Source organism: Pituophis catenifer, unplaced genomic scaffold, assembly GCF_029215685.1.
Source record: "Pituophis catenifer annectens isolate HBS135680 unplaced genomic scaffold, rPitCat1.0.hap2 SCAF_13, whole genome shotgun sequence".
NCBI classification, from domain to species: Eukaryota; Metazoa; Chordata; class Lepidosauria; order Squamata; family Colubridae; genus Pituophis; species Pituophis catenifer.
In genome coordinates this window covers 15,724,664-15,738,103 of record NW_027256893.1, presented here as the reverse complement: position 1 = coordinate 15,738,103, position 13,440 = coordinate 15,724,664, and the positions used below count along the sequence as shown (strand labels likewise).

General features: G+C 43.8%; 1 protein-coding gene across 2 annotated transcripts; it reads right to left on the bottom strand.

The window, feature by feature from the left end:
- Positions 1-4,658: 4,658 nt before the first annotated feature.
- On the bottom strand, positions 4,659-12,410 carry LOC139323775 (C-signal-like). 2 transcript variants are annotated; one of them, XM_070953252.1, is made up of 7 exons: positions 12,299-12,407; positions 12,015-12,183; positions 10,198-10,249; positions 9,539-9,729; positions 7,940-8,098; positions 5,738-5,848; positions 4,659-4,861 (listed from the first exon to the last, which is right to left on the bottom strand). In XM_070953252.1, exons 2-7 carry the CDS (start codon positions 12,159-12,161, stop codon positions 4,748-4,750), a joined length of 774 nt encoding a protein of 257 aa, XP_070809353.1. In that variant the 5' UTR covers positions 12,162-12,183; positions 12,299-12,407; the 3' UTR covers positions 4,659-4,747. The 2 variants fall into 2 exon arrangements, with proteins under 2 accessions (XP_070809353.1, XP_070809351.1); XM_070953250.1 differs by having other exon boundaries at positions 12,015-12,410.
- Between the last annotated feature and the right edge of the window lie 1,030 nt (positions 12,411-13,440).

Here is a 13,440-nt window from a genome sequence, read left to right as displayed (position 1 = left end):
AATCAATGCAACTGCTTCAAATCATCAGTTGTTGGCTGCTCGGCTAACTTTGTGGAGTATCAGGATAATAGAATCACAGAGTTAGAAAGGACCTTGGAGGTCTTCTAGAATCTAGTCCAACCCCCTATGCAAGCAAAAGATCCTATTGTCAGCATTCTGATGCTGCCATAAAAAGACGAGGCTTGACTTTTCACCTACTTATTTTCTCTGTAGATAATATCCCCTAGGAGATGGGATGGGAGGGGGGGACATTCCTGTGGGATGAGATCAGAAGCTGGGGAGACTGACTTGGAAGATGGCCAATGAGGAGATGAGAATTGGGGAACGGAAAGGGAAGGGTTTGGGGATCAGAGGGTTAGTATCGGCTACGACGAAGTTGGGGCCAGATCTGTCGTACTCAATAAATGGAATATTTCAGCAAAGATTAATTGTTTGGGAGTGCAATTTATTTGAGATGACATTGAAACCTGACACCTATACCATTTCAGACAATTTTTTTTTTAATTTGATTTATATGCCGCCCTTCTCTGGAGACTCAGGGCGGCTTACAATGCATTAAGCAATAGCCTTCATTCTTTTGTATATTTTATACAAAGTCAGCTTATTGCCCCCACAAAATGGCTGTGCAATCTCTTCTTAAAATCTCCAGTGATGGAGCAGCCATAACTTCTGAAGGCAAGAAGGGAGGAAGGGGGAGAGGAAGGAAGGAAGGAAGAGGAAGGAAGAAGAGGAAGGAAGGAAGGAAGGAAGGAAGGAAGGAATAACAGAACAGACATTGGAGGTCTTCTACTCCCTTATGCAAGCAAAAGACCCTATAGTACTATTTCAGAAAAATGGCTGTGCAATCTCTTCTTAAAATCTCCAGTGATGGAGCACCCATAACTTCTGGAGGCAAGAAGGGAGGGAGGAAGGAAGGAAGGAAGGAAGGAAGGAAGGAAGGAAGGAAGGAAGGAAGGAAGGAAGGAATAACAGAACAGACATTGGAGGTCTTCTACTCCCTTATGCAAGCAAAAGACCCTATAGTACTATTTCAGAAAAATGGCTGTGCAATCTCTTCTTAAAACCTCCAGTGATGGAGCACCCACAAGTTCTAGAGGAAGACTTTGCACTGATTAATTATTCTTGCTCCTAATTGCTGGTCTTTTCTATCTCTCTGTTGGATCCTTGTGGAACAGCTAAAGTCAGATGTGGATTGATTAGGACATCCAGGGACCATTTACAATAACATTCGGTAGCATGATTTCACCCTGAAATTGGTGGCATGGTATCACATTGGAATTTAGAAGAAGAATTTAGCACTGAGCTTTGGTATCAAACAACCAAGTAGATCAGGACATTTTTACAATATTTCACAAAGTGTAAAATGTTGCATTTATTTATTCATTGTTTGATTTTTATTTTTTTTTACTTTGTCTTTCCATCGGGCAAAGATAATCAAGGCACAAAAATACTACAAAAAGTAAAACAGGAAGTGGGGGGAATAGAGTGGATGTATTATGAGATGCTTTCACAATATGTTATACAATCTATTTGGCAAAGATTCGTTCTGGGAATTGCTGCTTCCCACTAGTTGCTAAACTAACACAACCTCTTGAAACTCCAACTTCTTAAGGACAGAAGTTTTTTTTTGGGGGGGGAACACTTTGGATTGCCCACAATTGACTTTGACTTCTCATTATTAAACCTATTCAGTTCTTTCTTTCTTTACAATATTTATACATTGTCAACTCTAAGTGCACAGAATTAAAAATACATTTTGATTATAAAAAAATACAGTGGATTTCACCACTGCCATAAACTTATTTCTTCTGGTGGGGGGGGGAGTCACATTGAATAAGGAGACAGTATGTATAGATCTTCTAAAGCAGGGGTCTCCAACCATGGCAACTTTAAGACTTGTGGACTTCAACTCCCAGAATTCCCCAGCCAGCAAGACTAAGAGCTCAAGCTGCCAAGGTAGTTTATCTGCTTTCTTGGCACCACAGGTGACGATCTCCTCAAATGACTGCACCCAGAAGAATAAAGGAAGCTCCAGAGTTAAATTGGCTCTTAAAGGTAATATCTTGCTGAGGTTTATGTAACCTTATCTCTTGTTCCTCCGTTAATAAATCTGATTAGAGAAGTTGCTGTAAGTCTACTCAGATGACAAGAACTTGGCATGTAAGCTTAGATCTTGGCAGTTTTGAACATGAATGTGCTTATGGACTCTTCCTCCAAGCTCCTTGCTTCACCTGAGTAGCAGTTTTGAACTAGTCTTGCCAAAAAGGCGAAACATTTTGTGAGGAAGAAAGCTATCTATACCGTTTATTTTGCAAGAGACTTATGTAAGTTGATCCTATCTGGTCTATAAAGAGCTATATGAGCACTAGATGGCAGCAGAGGTAATTGTTCGGAATCTCTTTGCTGCCAATTTTTTAATTTTTTTTTTTATTTATATGCCTCCCTTCTCCGGAGACTCAGGGCGGCTTACAATGCGTTAAGCAATAGCCTTCATACTTTTGTATATTTATACAAAGTCAGCTTATTGCCCCCACAAACTGGGTCCTCAATTTACCTACCTTAGAAAGGATGGAAGGCTGAGTCAACCTTGAGCCTGGTGAGATTCAAACTTACAGTAATTGCAGACAGCTGAATGTTAATAACAGCTATTAGTCTGCTGCGCCACCAGGCTGCGCCAATTGGTGGTTTTCTAGATTTTTGCAGCCCAGATATGATCAGCCCTAATTTATAACATGCTCATAAATTTCCAAAATGTGCCCAGCGGCCTAAACATAATGAGTAGGGTATACCCATCTCAGAGTTTTTTGGCAGTAATACAAAAAATGTGACAATTTATATTTTATTTGTGTTATTATGTAAGCTCAACTTCTCACAAGCAGGGCAGAAAAAAACCCATAATTGGTTCATAACTAACATTAAAGACAGGAAACACATTCTAAGGCTATTGCCCAAAATGATTTAGCCCAGCACTCTGACATCTGGTTCAAAAAAAAAGACAGTCAGTCATCTCTCTGGTATATTTTCCAGATGTTGTTTTTCTAAGTGTTTCATTTTTTTCTTAGCTGGTGTCCTTTTGATTAAACAAATCTCCATGCACTTTCCATTAATATCCTTCAGTCACATGGCATTATGTTATCTTCCCTTTCTTAGGACAGCTGCCAGTTTTGTATATTCAGGATGTATAAGTGATTGTTTATTTTCTCTTCTCACTGAAAGGGCTTTTTGAAACATGAAACTTTTCTTGCCCAAGCTAGAATTTGTAAAGGAAATATTTGTGTGAAAGAACACATTACACAACTGTGAATAAAGCCTTCGCCCACTCCTTTCAAAGAACACTCAGACCACTGCACCTGTGTTGTGGCCCGCAGAGTCGGACAGTGAGGAGGTTGGGGGGGAACTTGGGCCAGTCCTGGGGGCTGGGAAAAGCTCGGACAAGGGCTCTGCATCGGAGGCAGAAAGGGGGCCAAGGCCAACTGATAGTTATGTGCAGCCTCCAGAGTCTGACAGCAGTGAGGCAGAAGAACAGCGGGAGCCTGTTCCAAATGTGAGCATGCGCAGAGCTGCCAGACGACAAGAACAATTCAGAAAACAGGGTCAACTTGGAAGTAAGGCTTGGAGATGATTGGCCCCTCCCATAAGACATAAAAGAAGAGCGAACGCGATGTGAGCTTTTGCAAGAAGCAATTAGTTCATCTGGCCGATTCAAGATTTGCAAGTTCTGTTTGTGACTCTGTGCCAAGTTTGGCCTTGCCCTGCCTCTGGAAATTAGCTCTCTGGAAGCGTTCCACATGAGATAGATGAGTATTGATAACCTTCCCCTGAAAAAACTGTTTATCAAGCCTTGTGGACTGTAAATGAAAGTAATTTTCATTTTTTACAGTTTTTCAATTTTACAGTTGTATAAATAAAAGAGGTTTTGCAGGACTAAGATTATGCTTTATGCTTTCTGAAGCTTCTAAAGTCTTTACCCTGCCCAAAAGATGAACAATAATCACAAGTACATTTCATAGAAAAGAATGGATTACAGGTAGGCCTTGATTTACAACAATTTGATTAGCGACCATTCAAAGTTGCGATGGCACTGACAAAGCGGGTTATAACCATTTTTCGCCTCTGCATCATCTCCATGGTCACATGATCAAAATTCAGACCAGGGGTGGGTTCTACTTATCTTTACTACCGGTTCACAATGGGGCCGCATGCGCAGAAGCTTCCTGATGATGTCAGGGTCGGTGGGTGGAGCCTTCCACAGTTTTACTACCGGTTCTTGCAAACCGGCCCGAACCAGGGGCAACCCACCACTGGTAATGACGTCCGGGCAGGTGGGTGGAGCCTCCCGCCACTGGCGCTACTGGATCACGCAATCCAGATAGATCCGGCTGAATTTCCTCCCTGGTTGTTAACAGTTGTATCTGCAACCGAGTATCTACATCTGCTTCAGAAACCTTCTTCCCCTCAGTATCCTGGCCTATTTCACCAAGGTGGTTTGTGCCTTTTTTTATTTTTTATTTTTTATTTTTTTTTGCAATCTGGATTGATTCCTGAAAGACTCAATGGCCTTGTGTCACAAGGCTTTGCGCCATTCCAGTTGAAATTATTAAAACAAATGAGATGTTTACAGTCTCGTGGCTAAAAAGAAGAGGAACCAGGAGGAACAATTTGGGGACAAAAGTCAATTTAATCAACCAATAACACAAGATAAATATTCACATTGGCCCAAGTTCGCCCAGTTCCTCAAACAAGTTGTTCACCACGGAAGGACTTTCCCTTCCCAATTCAGAAAAGTGCCCGTTTCCTTCTCAGAAAGATCAGCCAGAAGCTTTAGGATGGCTGCTACGCTTGAACTCGCTGTCATTTGAGCCTGGAGAAATGAGAATAATATTTACACGGAATAAAAACAAAATGAGACGGGTGGCCTTGATAACAATCGTTAAAAACATTTCTCATTATCCACAACCAAGCATTTCCTGGTGCTCTCTGAAGGCGTTTCATTACCCTAACTAGGTAATACCATCAGTGCTAGAAAGGAGTGGGATTTGCTGTCAGTTTATATTCTAGTGCAGTGATGGCTAACCTTTTCCAGACCGAGTGGCCAAAGCGTGCTGCAAATGCATGCATGTGTGCCCCTCGCATGCGTCCCCCTGCATGCACACACAGCCCCACATCCCCCTGCGCGTATGCAGCAGAGATCTGAAGACCAACTGGCTGGCGGGACGTGCATGCACGGCAGAGCTGAGCTGGGGCGACAGCTCGCGTGCCCACAGAATTCTGGCTGGAGAATTCTGGGAGTTGAAGTCCACAAGTCTTAAAGCTGCCAAGTTTGAAGACCCCTGCTCTAGAACTTCAAATGTTCAGCTTTGTGCCATTCTGAACCCCTGCAGAAGACTAGGGTGTGATATGAAGCATGAAGGGAAATTAAATTCAGATCTATGGGCAATTGGTCTTCGGCAGCCGTCCCCCACAAAAACAGTGTCCAATGCGCAAAGCAAATTACCACCAAATTGTTCGTTGCTGGAGGCAAACTATAACTTTCCTTCACTTCTTCTACATTTTTCAGGCGATCCAGCTACAGTTTCACCCAAATGAAAACTTACAAATGAATTAAACAGGTTTACGGCAATTCTGTTTTGGATTTGGGCTAATTTATCTTGTATGCTCTGGGTCTTGGTTGGTCAGAAGCCCCAAATATCCCCTTCCCAAGGTATGAATGTGTTTCCAGAAGAAAAAAAAAACCTACCATATTGCCTCCCATGTCTGTGAGCACCCATCCTGGATGCAATGTGACGCACAGAATCTCATCGTCCTTAAATGACAACGACTGGCACCGTGTCAGCATATTCAGAGCAGCCTAGAACAGAGACATGCCGGGAGAAGGGAATTGCATCAAGCAGGCTCCGTGAGCAAGAGAAAATGTATATATATATATATATATATATTATCATTTGAATGCCAGAAAAATCTTTGTATTTTACTCCATGCCAGATTGGGGTTTGTTTTTGGATAGAGGTTAGGGCAGGGCAGGGGAAGGGAAGGGAAGGGAAGGGAAGGGAAGGGAAGGGAAGGGAAGGGAAGGGAAGGGAAGGGAAGGAAGTAAAGGGCAGGGCAGGGCAGGGCAGGGAAGGCCAGGTAAGGGGAAGGGGAAGGAAAGGAAAGAAAAGGAAGGAAAGGGAAGGGAAGGGAAGAGAAGGGAAGGGAAGGGAAGGAAAGGAAGGAAAGGGCAGGGCAGGGCAGGGCAGGGCAGGGCAAGGGAAGGGAAGGGAAGGGAAGGGAAGGGAAGGGGAAGGGAAGGAAGGGAAGGGAAGGAAGGGAAGGGAAGGGAAGGGAAGGGAAGGGAAGGGAAGAGAAGAGAAGAGAAGAGAAGAGAAGAGAAGAGAAGAGAAGAGAAGAGAAGAGAAGAGAAGAGAAGAGAAGAGAAGAGAAGAGAAGAGAAGAGAAGATAGGGAAGGGAAAGGAAAGATAGGGAAGGGAAGGGAAGGGAAGGGAAGGGAAGGGGAAGGAAGGGAAGGGAAGGCCAGGTAAGGGGAAGGGGAAGGGGAAGGAAAGGAAAGGAAAGGAGGGGAGGGAAGAGAAGGGAAGGGGAAGGGGAAGGGGAAGGGGAAGAGAAGGAAAGGAAAGGAAAGGAAGGGAAGATAGGGAAGGGAAAGGAAAGATAGGAAAGGGCAGGGCAGGAAAAGTAAGGAAAGGAAAGAAAAGGAAAAAAGAAACAAGGAGAGGAGAGGGGAGGGGAGGGGAGGGGAGGGGAGAGGAGGGGAGGAAAGGAAGAAAGGGAAGGAAGGAAAGGAAAGGAAAGGAAAGGAAAGGAAAGGAAAGGAAAGGAAAGGAAAGGAAAGGAAAGGAAAGGAAAGGAAAGGAAAGGAAAGGAAAGGAAAGGAAGGGAAAGGAAAGATAGGGCAGGGCAGGGCAGGGCAGGGCAGGGCAGGGCAGGGCAGGGCAGGGCAGGGCAGGGCAGGAAAGGAAAGGAAAGGAAAGGAAAGGAAAGGAAAGGAAAGGAAAGGAAAGGAAAGGAAAGGAAAGGAAAGGAAAGGAAGAAAAAAAGAAACAAGGAGGGGAAAGGAGAGGGGAGGGGAGGGGAGAGGAGAGGAGAGATTTCACAAATATAGGGAACATGACAGAGGTGGTATTCAGCCGGTTTGTACCAGTTCAAGTGAACTGGTAGAGGAGATCGCGGGCAAACCGGTAGCAGAGACTGTGGCCGCCACTATGCTGTCCTATTTAGGGACGTTTTCGAGGTGGGGGGGCATGCGGGGAGGCCGAGTGCGCGAAGCAAGCTTGCGCACACACAGCAAACCAGTGGTAAGTATATTGGAAATCCACCGCTGGAACATGAGATAGGAAAGTGGCAGGTATTGCATTAACATAATAATCCCTAATGCATCATTTACTCCGTAAACATTTTCTAAAAACAGGATCAGTATCCTAAAGTACCGGTAATCCTCATGTAGGGACCGTTCTGTTATGTCACTGAATGAAAAGTAATTTTATAACCAGTCCTTGCATTGATGACCCCTGTGGTCTGTAAAGCTGAGGAGAGCCGAAGTAAAATCACAGACACGGTCAGGGTTTTACTTGGCAACGGCTTCAGTGAACAACTGACTTGCTCAGGGGCGGGTTCTAACCGGCTTTACTACCGGTTCTCTTTGTGCATGCGCTTCGCACGCGATCGCCTCTTTGTGCAAGCACGTTACGAATTTGCCCAGCGGAGGTGCGGCACCTCTCAGCTGGGCGAAAAAAGAAGAAATATAAGGTCGGGAGCGGGCGGGAGGGCCCAGCTCCTGAAGAAAGAGAACCGGATTGGTGACGTAACAGCGTCACCGCTACCGGCTCGGCCGAACCGGGCCGAACCGGGAGCAACCCACCACTGGACTTGCTGTCTCAACGGCGGTCAGTACAGAGTTATTTTAATTACCCTCCACGCTTCGGTCCAATGTATATTTACTACCTTGCTGCAACGGTAAGGAACAACTTGTCCGTAATTCCACAGGTAAACTTCCGTGATGGAACCAGCATAACTGGACATATTGACAATGGAGGCTTTGCTGCAGCTCATCCCTTTCTTGGGACTGTCTTGAGATGCCTTCCTCAGCAAAGGCAGGAATGCCTAGAAAAGACAAGCAGAATTTAAGGCAACCACCTTATTCATAGGCTTGGAAGCCAGTGACCCCAAATTGTTGCTAACTATCCATTCCCAGCTTTCAGATTCGGATTAACGTCAGGGTTCCAAGTAACACCCCGAACGAAAACTCCGAGGCTTGAGTTTCCTCAAAGTTCTATTTTATTAGAGAGGTCATATTGGCACATCTGGGAAAAGCCGAATCTGAAAGCTTCCAGGTTTTCCCCACCCAAAGGAAAGTCCAAGTCCTTGCCCACCATCCAAATGTCCATCACATGGTCCAATCAAAGCACCATCCCAACTAGAGATGCCTCCCACCTCCAGCCGTCCAGGTGCAGGGCAAGATGGCCTTGACTCTCTGAGAAAGGAATGTTATTTTGACTATATATCATCACTCTGGCTCCCTACAATCCACCCTCCCAGTTTCCCACAGTAGTAAATGTGGTAGGCCTGAATATCCAGTGAAAAAGATAGCTTCCAGGCCTGACACGATCACCATTAGGGATTGTCATTTTGCAATGTCAAGGGGGAGTCAGCCTTCCATCCTTCCGAGGTCGGTAAAATGAGGACCCAGATTGTTGGGGGGCAACAGGCTGACTCTGTAAACCACTTAGAGAGAGCTGCAAAGCACTGTGAAGCGGTGTATAAGTCTAAGAATAGAATAGAATAGAATAGAATAGAATAGAATAGAATAGAATAGAATAGAATAGAGTAGGGTAGGGTAGGGTAGGGTAGGGTAGGGTAGGGTAGGGTAGGGTAGGGTAGGGTAGGGTAGGGTAGAGTAGAGTAGAGTAGAGTAGAGTAGAGTAGAATAAAGCAGAGCAGAGCAAAGCAGAGCAGAGCAGAGCAGAACAAATAGAATAGAATAGAATAGAATAGAATAGAATAGAATAGAATAGAATAGAATAGAATAGAATAGAATAGAATAGAATAGAATAGAATAGAATAGAATAGAATAGAATTCTTGATTGGCCAAGTGTGATTGGACATACAAGGAATTTGTCCCTGGTACATAAACTCTCACTGTACATAAAAGCTGTAAGTGCTAAATCATGATCATAGTCAGTACTATTGCTATTACTATATTTGCAGAACTATGGATTCATCCTGGGAAATCTCTGGCCGTCCTTTCCCATTGCAAAGTCTATGGTCTAAAAACAAACCAGAATCCAGCAATTACTCACAAAAGGTCTTTTTTTTTTTTTCATTTGACAGTTTCAATAGGGGCGACTCCCCACGCTCAAAAGCTGCATCTCTTCCTCTTAATATTTGGTCTTGTACCTTCTTTGGATGGAAAAGGCACGCTGTTATTCTGCCTCCCCCCCTCCCCCCAGAAAGCCCTGTCAATCAATGATGTTCTGCTTCTGAACATTGGCAGTAGTGAAGAAATGGTCCGAAGAGAGGAAGAGGAAGAGGTGCTTCCACTACCTGGCTAATCATCATGGGCCCAATGACATTGGTTTTGTAGACCTCGGCCATGGCTTCAGGTGCTTGAGATTCGACTTTGGAATCATGGGATGCAATTCCTGCGTTGTTGATGAGCAGATTCAACCCAATTCCATTCAGCCTCTCCGTGACCATCGTTACAGCCGACTTGATACTGGATGGATCGGTAATGTCTACAGGAACAAGGAGAAGGTCTAGGTAGTCCTCGATTTACAGCCGAAACTTTCTGCTGCTGACATTTCTTAAGTGAGTTTTGCCCAGTGATGAAATCCAAATTTTTTTTTATTACCAGTTCTGCGGGCGTGGCTTGGTGGGCATGGTGTGGCTTGGTGGGCGTGGCACGGGGAGGATACTGCAAAATCTCCATTCCCACCCCTCTCCAGGGGAAGGATACTGCAAAATCCCCATTCCGTCCCCACTCCAGGGGGGAAGGATATTGCAAAATCTCCATTCCCACCCCACTCTGGGGCCAGCCAGAGGTGGAATTTACCGGTTCTCCGAACTAGTCAAAATTTCTGCTACCAGTTCTCCAGAACCTGTCAGAACCTGCTGGATTTCACCCCTGGTAGAAAGGAAGTTTGCATGGATAGTGATAGGGTACTAGAGTCTTTCCTAGCATATGGTCAGGACCACTTACTTACTCAGTGGGATGATCACAATTTCCTGGTGCTGAGCGGCCAAAGTCCTCAAATCCTGAAAGATACAAAAACTAGAGATTTAGGAAAGACCCCAGCTGATGGGCTGATTCTCACAACCCACTAACCTCGGCACAGACACAGACTTCAGAGGATAATTAGAACTGCAGGAAAAAACAATGGCTACCAACCTGCCTTCCATTGAGGACCTGTATACTGCACGAGTCAAAAAGGGGGCTGTGAAAATATTTACAGACCCCTCACATCCTGGACATAAACTGTTTCAACTCCTACCCTCAAAACGATGCTATAGAGCACTGCACACCAGAACAACTAGACAGAAGAACAGTTTTTCCCGAACACTAACATTAAATCCCGTGGACCTCGTTAACAAGGATGATGAAGATGACACAGCCCTGAGCAAGGATTTGTCCGGTTCCTCCTGTACCCTTAATGATACAGTGTGTGTATCCCCATTTTGTTTTGGATCGCAGGACAAATCAAATTCTTGGCTTCAGCAGGGGGAAACTGCCACATTATGCCCAACTGACACTTCTGAAGTACGTGCTAAGTCTCACTCTTTTGAAGGTGTCCAAGAGCAGGGGTCACCAACCTTTCGGATCTCAGGGACCACTAAATTCATAATTTTAAATCCCGCGGACCAGTAATAAGAATTTTTTAAAAAAGATAAATAGTATTTAGTGCAATTTAAAAAATGCAAATACATTTTCTGCGGACCACCAAAATTTTCTCATGGACCACCCGTGGTCCACGGACTACCAGTTGGTGACCACTGCCCTAGAGCACTGGGTTTACTAGTCTTTTGGGAAGAGTTTTCCCCCTTTTCTCTTCTAGCTTGAATAAGACATTACTCCATAGTGGCCTTCTGAAAGACAGGTAAATCCGGGGTCCAAAAATAGTTTGGCGATGGGGGACAGATGGAGGATGAAGCAGGAGAGAAATTAAAAGCAAAATAAAGTGAAGATCCATTTAAAAAGCATATATAATTGTGGGGAGAAAAATCCTAATTGTTTTTAAGAGAGAAAGATCCATATACTATTAATATATCACTAGCTCAAGCATTTAACGTTTTAGTCAAATCCTGAGTTTGCACCCCATAGATATTTTTTATCCATCTTATTTCTACCATATAAAAATAGTTTAAAAATCAACAGAGAACACAGCTCTTAAATCTTTTCTTTGATATGTGGATTTTGTTTTCAGTAAGGAAGAATGATTCTCTTAGGTATCCCAGGGTCTTCAACGGAGCAGTTTGTCATCAAATGACAAATCCCCTCCTTCTTTTTGCTGTAGTTTATCATCACATTTACATCTTCAGTAGCTATCACCAAATCTTTATCATGGTCATAGTCCGGTGGGGTACAGTCAATATTGGACAACTGTGTTTTCCCCCAAAGTTATATTATCTATTAAACTATTAATATTATTAAATCTAACAATTAATTATTAAATAATTAATCCCCAAGGTCTTTAAGAGAGCATGATCAAATCCTATGAATCAAAGAGCCTTCACATTTCTTACATTGTCAATACAAAAGATAAAATCTAATATCTGATATTCCTTTCCAATTTCTCAGCACCCCTCGGGGCATCCAAAAGGCAAGCTTAATCTTGGAAAACTAATTGGCTAGATCAATACTTCTGATTCAAGGCAATAAAACACACGTGTGAAAACATGACTCCCAAGAGTTATGCCAGTATTTGGCTTCCTATCTGTTGTTGGCCCTGATTTCAATGTTAAACAATCTTTAAAGACTGTGAGTCAACTTCCCTTTCGTAACAGACCTCACCCTATGACATACCTGAGTACGTGGTCCCTCTGGATCCCGGCAAGTTGCAAAGATCCATTGTGGTGGGTTGCTTTTCTCAGCCAGTTGTTTGATCATCTCCAGACCGATGCCCCGGTTAGATCCTGTCACCAGGACACTGCGTGGATTCAGCCCTTCCATATTTCCTTGCCAGCCAGATAATCTAGAACAACCCCAGAAAAACAACTGTGGTGGCTGCCTTCTCTAGCTACACCTTTACTCGCCTCTCTCTCGCAGTTCCAAGTGTTTTCAAACACCTGATCTTATATAATGCTCACGGTGCAACGAAGAGGAAGAGATAACTGATACGATGGTGCAACGCCTGGATTTAATAAATATCTGGGTGACCTTTGGACATTTCAGGCTTCCTCCTACAGGTTTGCAGATTTTCTAACTGAGCTGTAGAATCTGAGACCTCCCTACTTTCCATACGCCCTTGTAAAAGTTGCCACAAAAAGACAAACAGAGAATTGGGGACAAAGAGGAAGTGACGCAAAGACAAATGCAAGCAACAGTTATTTGGTGTGAATAACTTAGCTAAAGAATAAGCCGTGGTTACCAACCGCAACACTTGGATCATTTAAAAAAAAAAAAAGAAATGAAATGAAAAGTAAACAAACGGTATTGTGGTGTAAAGTACTATATGTATATAACAAGGGAGAGACTTCACTACACTCAGGGTGGAAAAGACTGAAACAAAAGAGGCACTTACTCAGTGGCACAATATTTGCTCTGTGTGCGAATCTCCTAGGTTCAGGTGTTACCAACCCCAATTAAAGCTAGAGAAACAGTCACAGAATGGTACCTGCCCACAATCATTGAGTAGCAGTCTACAAGTTAAACATATCATCATCATCATCATCATCATCTTCATCTTCTTCTTCATCATCATCCCAAGCTACTTGTATTGTTTATCCACCTTCTCTTCAATCACAGGTAGAACTCTTTCAATGCAGTCCTCAACTTACGACCACAATGGATTCTTCAACTTACAACCACAACGGATTCTTCAACTGACGACCACAACGGATTCCTCAACTTACGACCACAACGGATTCTTCAATTTACGACCCCAACAGAGCCCAAAATTCCTCTTGCTAAGTAAGACAGTCATTGAGTTTTGCCCCCATTGGATGACTTTGCTTGCCGCCGTGGATACGTGAATCACTGCAGCTGTTAAATGAGACACCCGGTTGTTAAGCGAATCTGGCTTCCCCATGGACTTTGCTTGTCCGGAGGTTGCAAACAGGGATCACATGACCCTGGGAACACGGCAACTGTCAGAAATACATGCCAGTTAGCGGTTTTGATCACGTGACCACGGGGATGTTGCAACGGTCATTAAGTGTGGGAAAGGGTCTTCGGTCACTTTTTTCATTCCTGTTGTAACTTTGAACAGTCATTAAACAAGTGGTTGTAA

Coding starts and splice junctions, on each gene's coding strand:
- LOC139323775 (XM_070953250.1), bottom strand. CDS start 12,161: ATGGAAGGGCTGAATCCACGCAGTGTCCTGGTGACAGGATCTAACCGG. Junction 9,730..10,197: donor AATTGTGATCATCCCACTGA/GTAAGTAAGTGG, acceptor TTGTTCCTGTAG/ACATTACCGATCCATCCAGT. Junction 4,862..5,737: donor CAGACATGGGAGGCAATATG/GTAGGTTTTTTT, acceptor TCATTTCTCCAG/GCTCAAATGACAGCGAGTTC.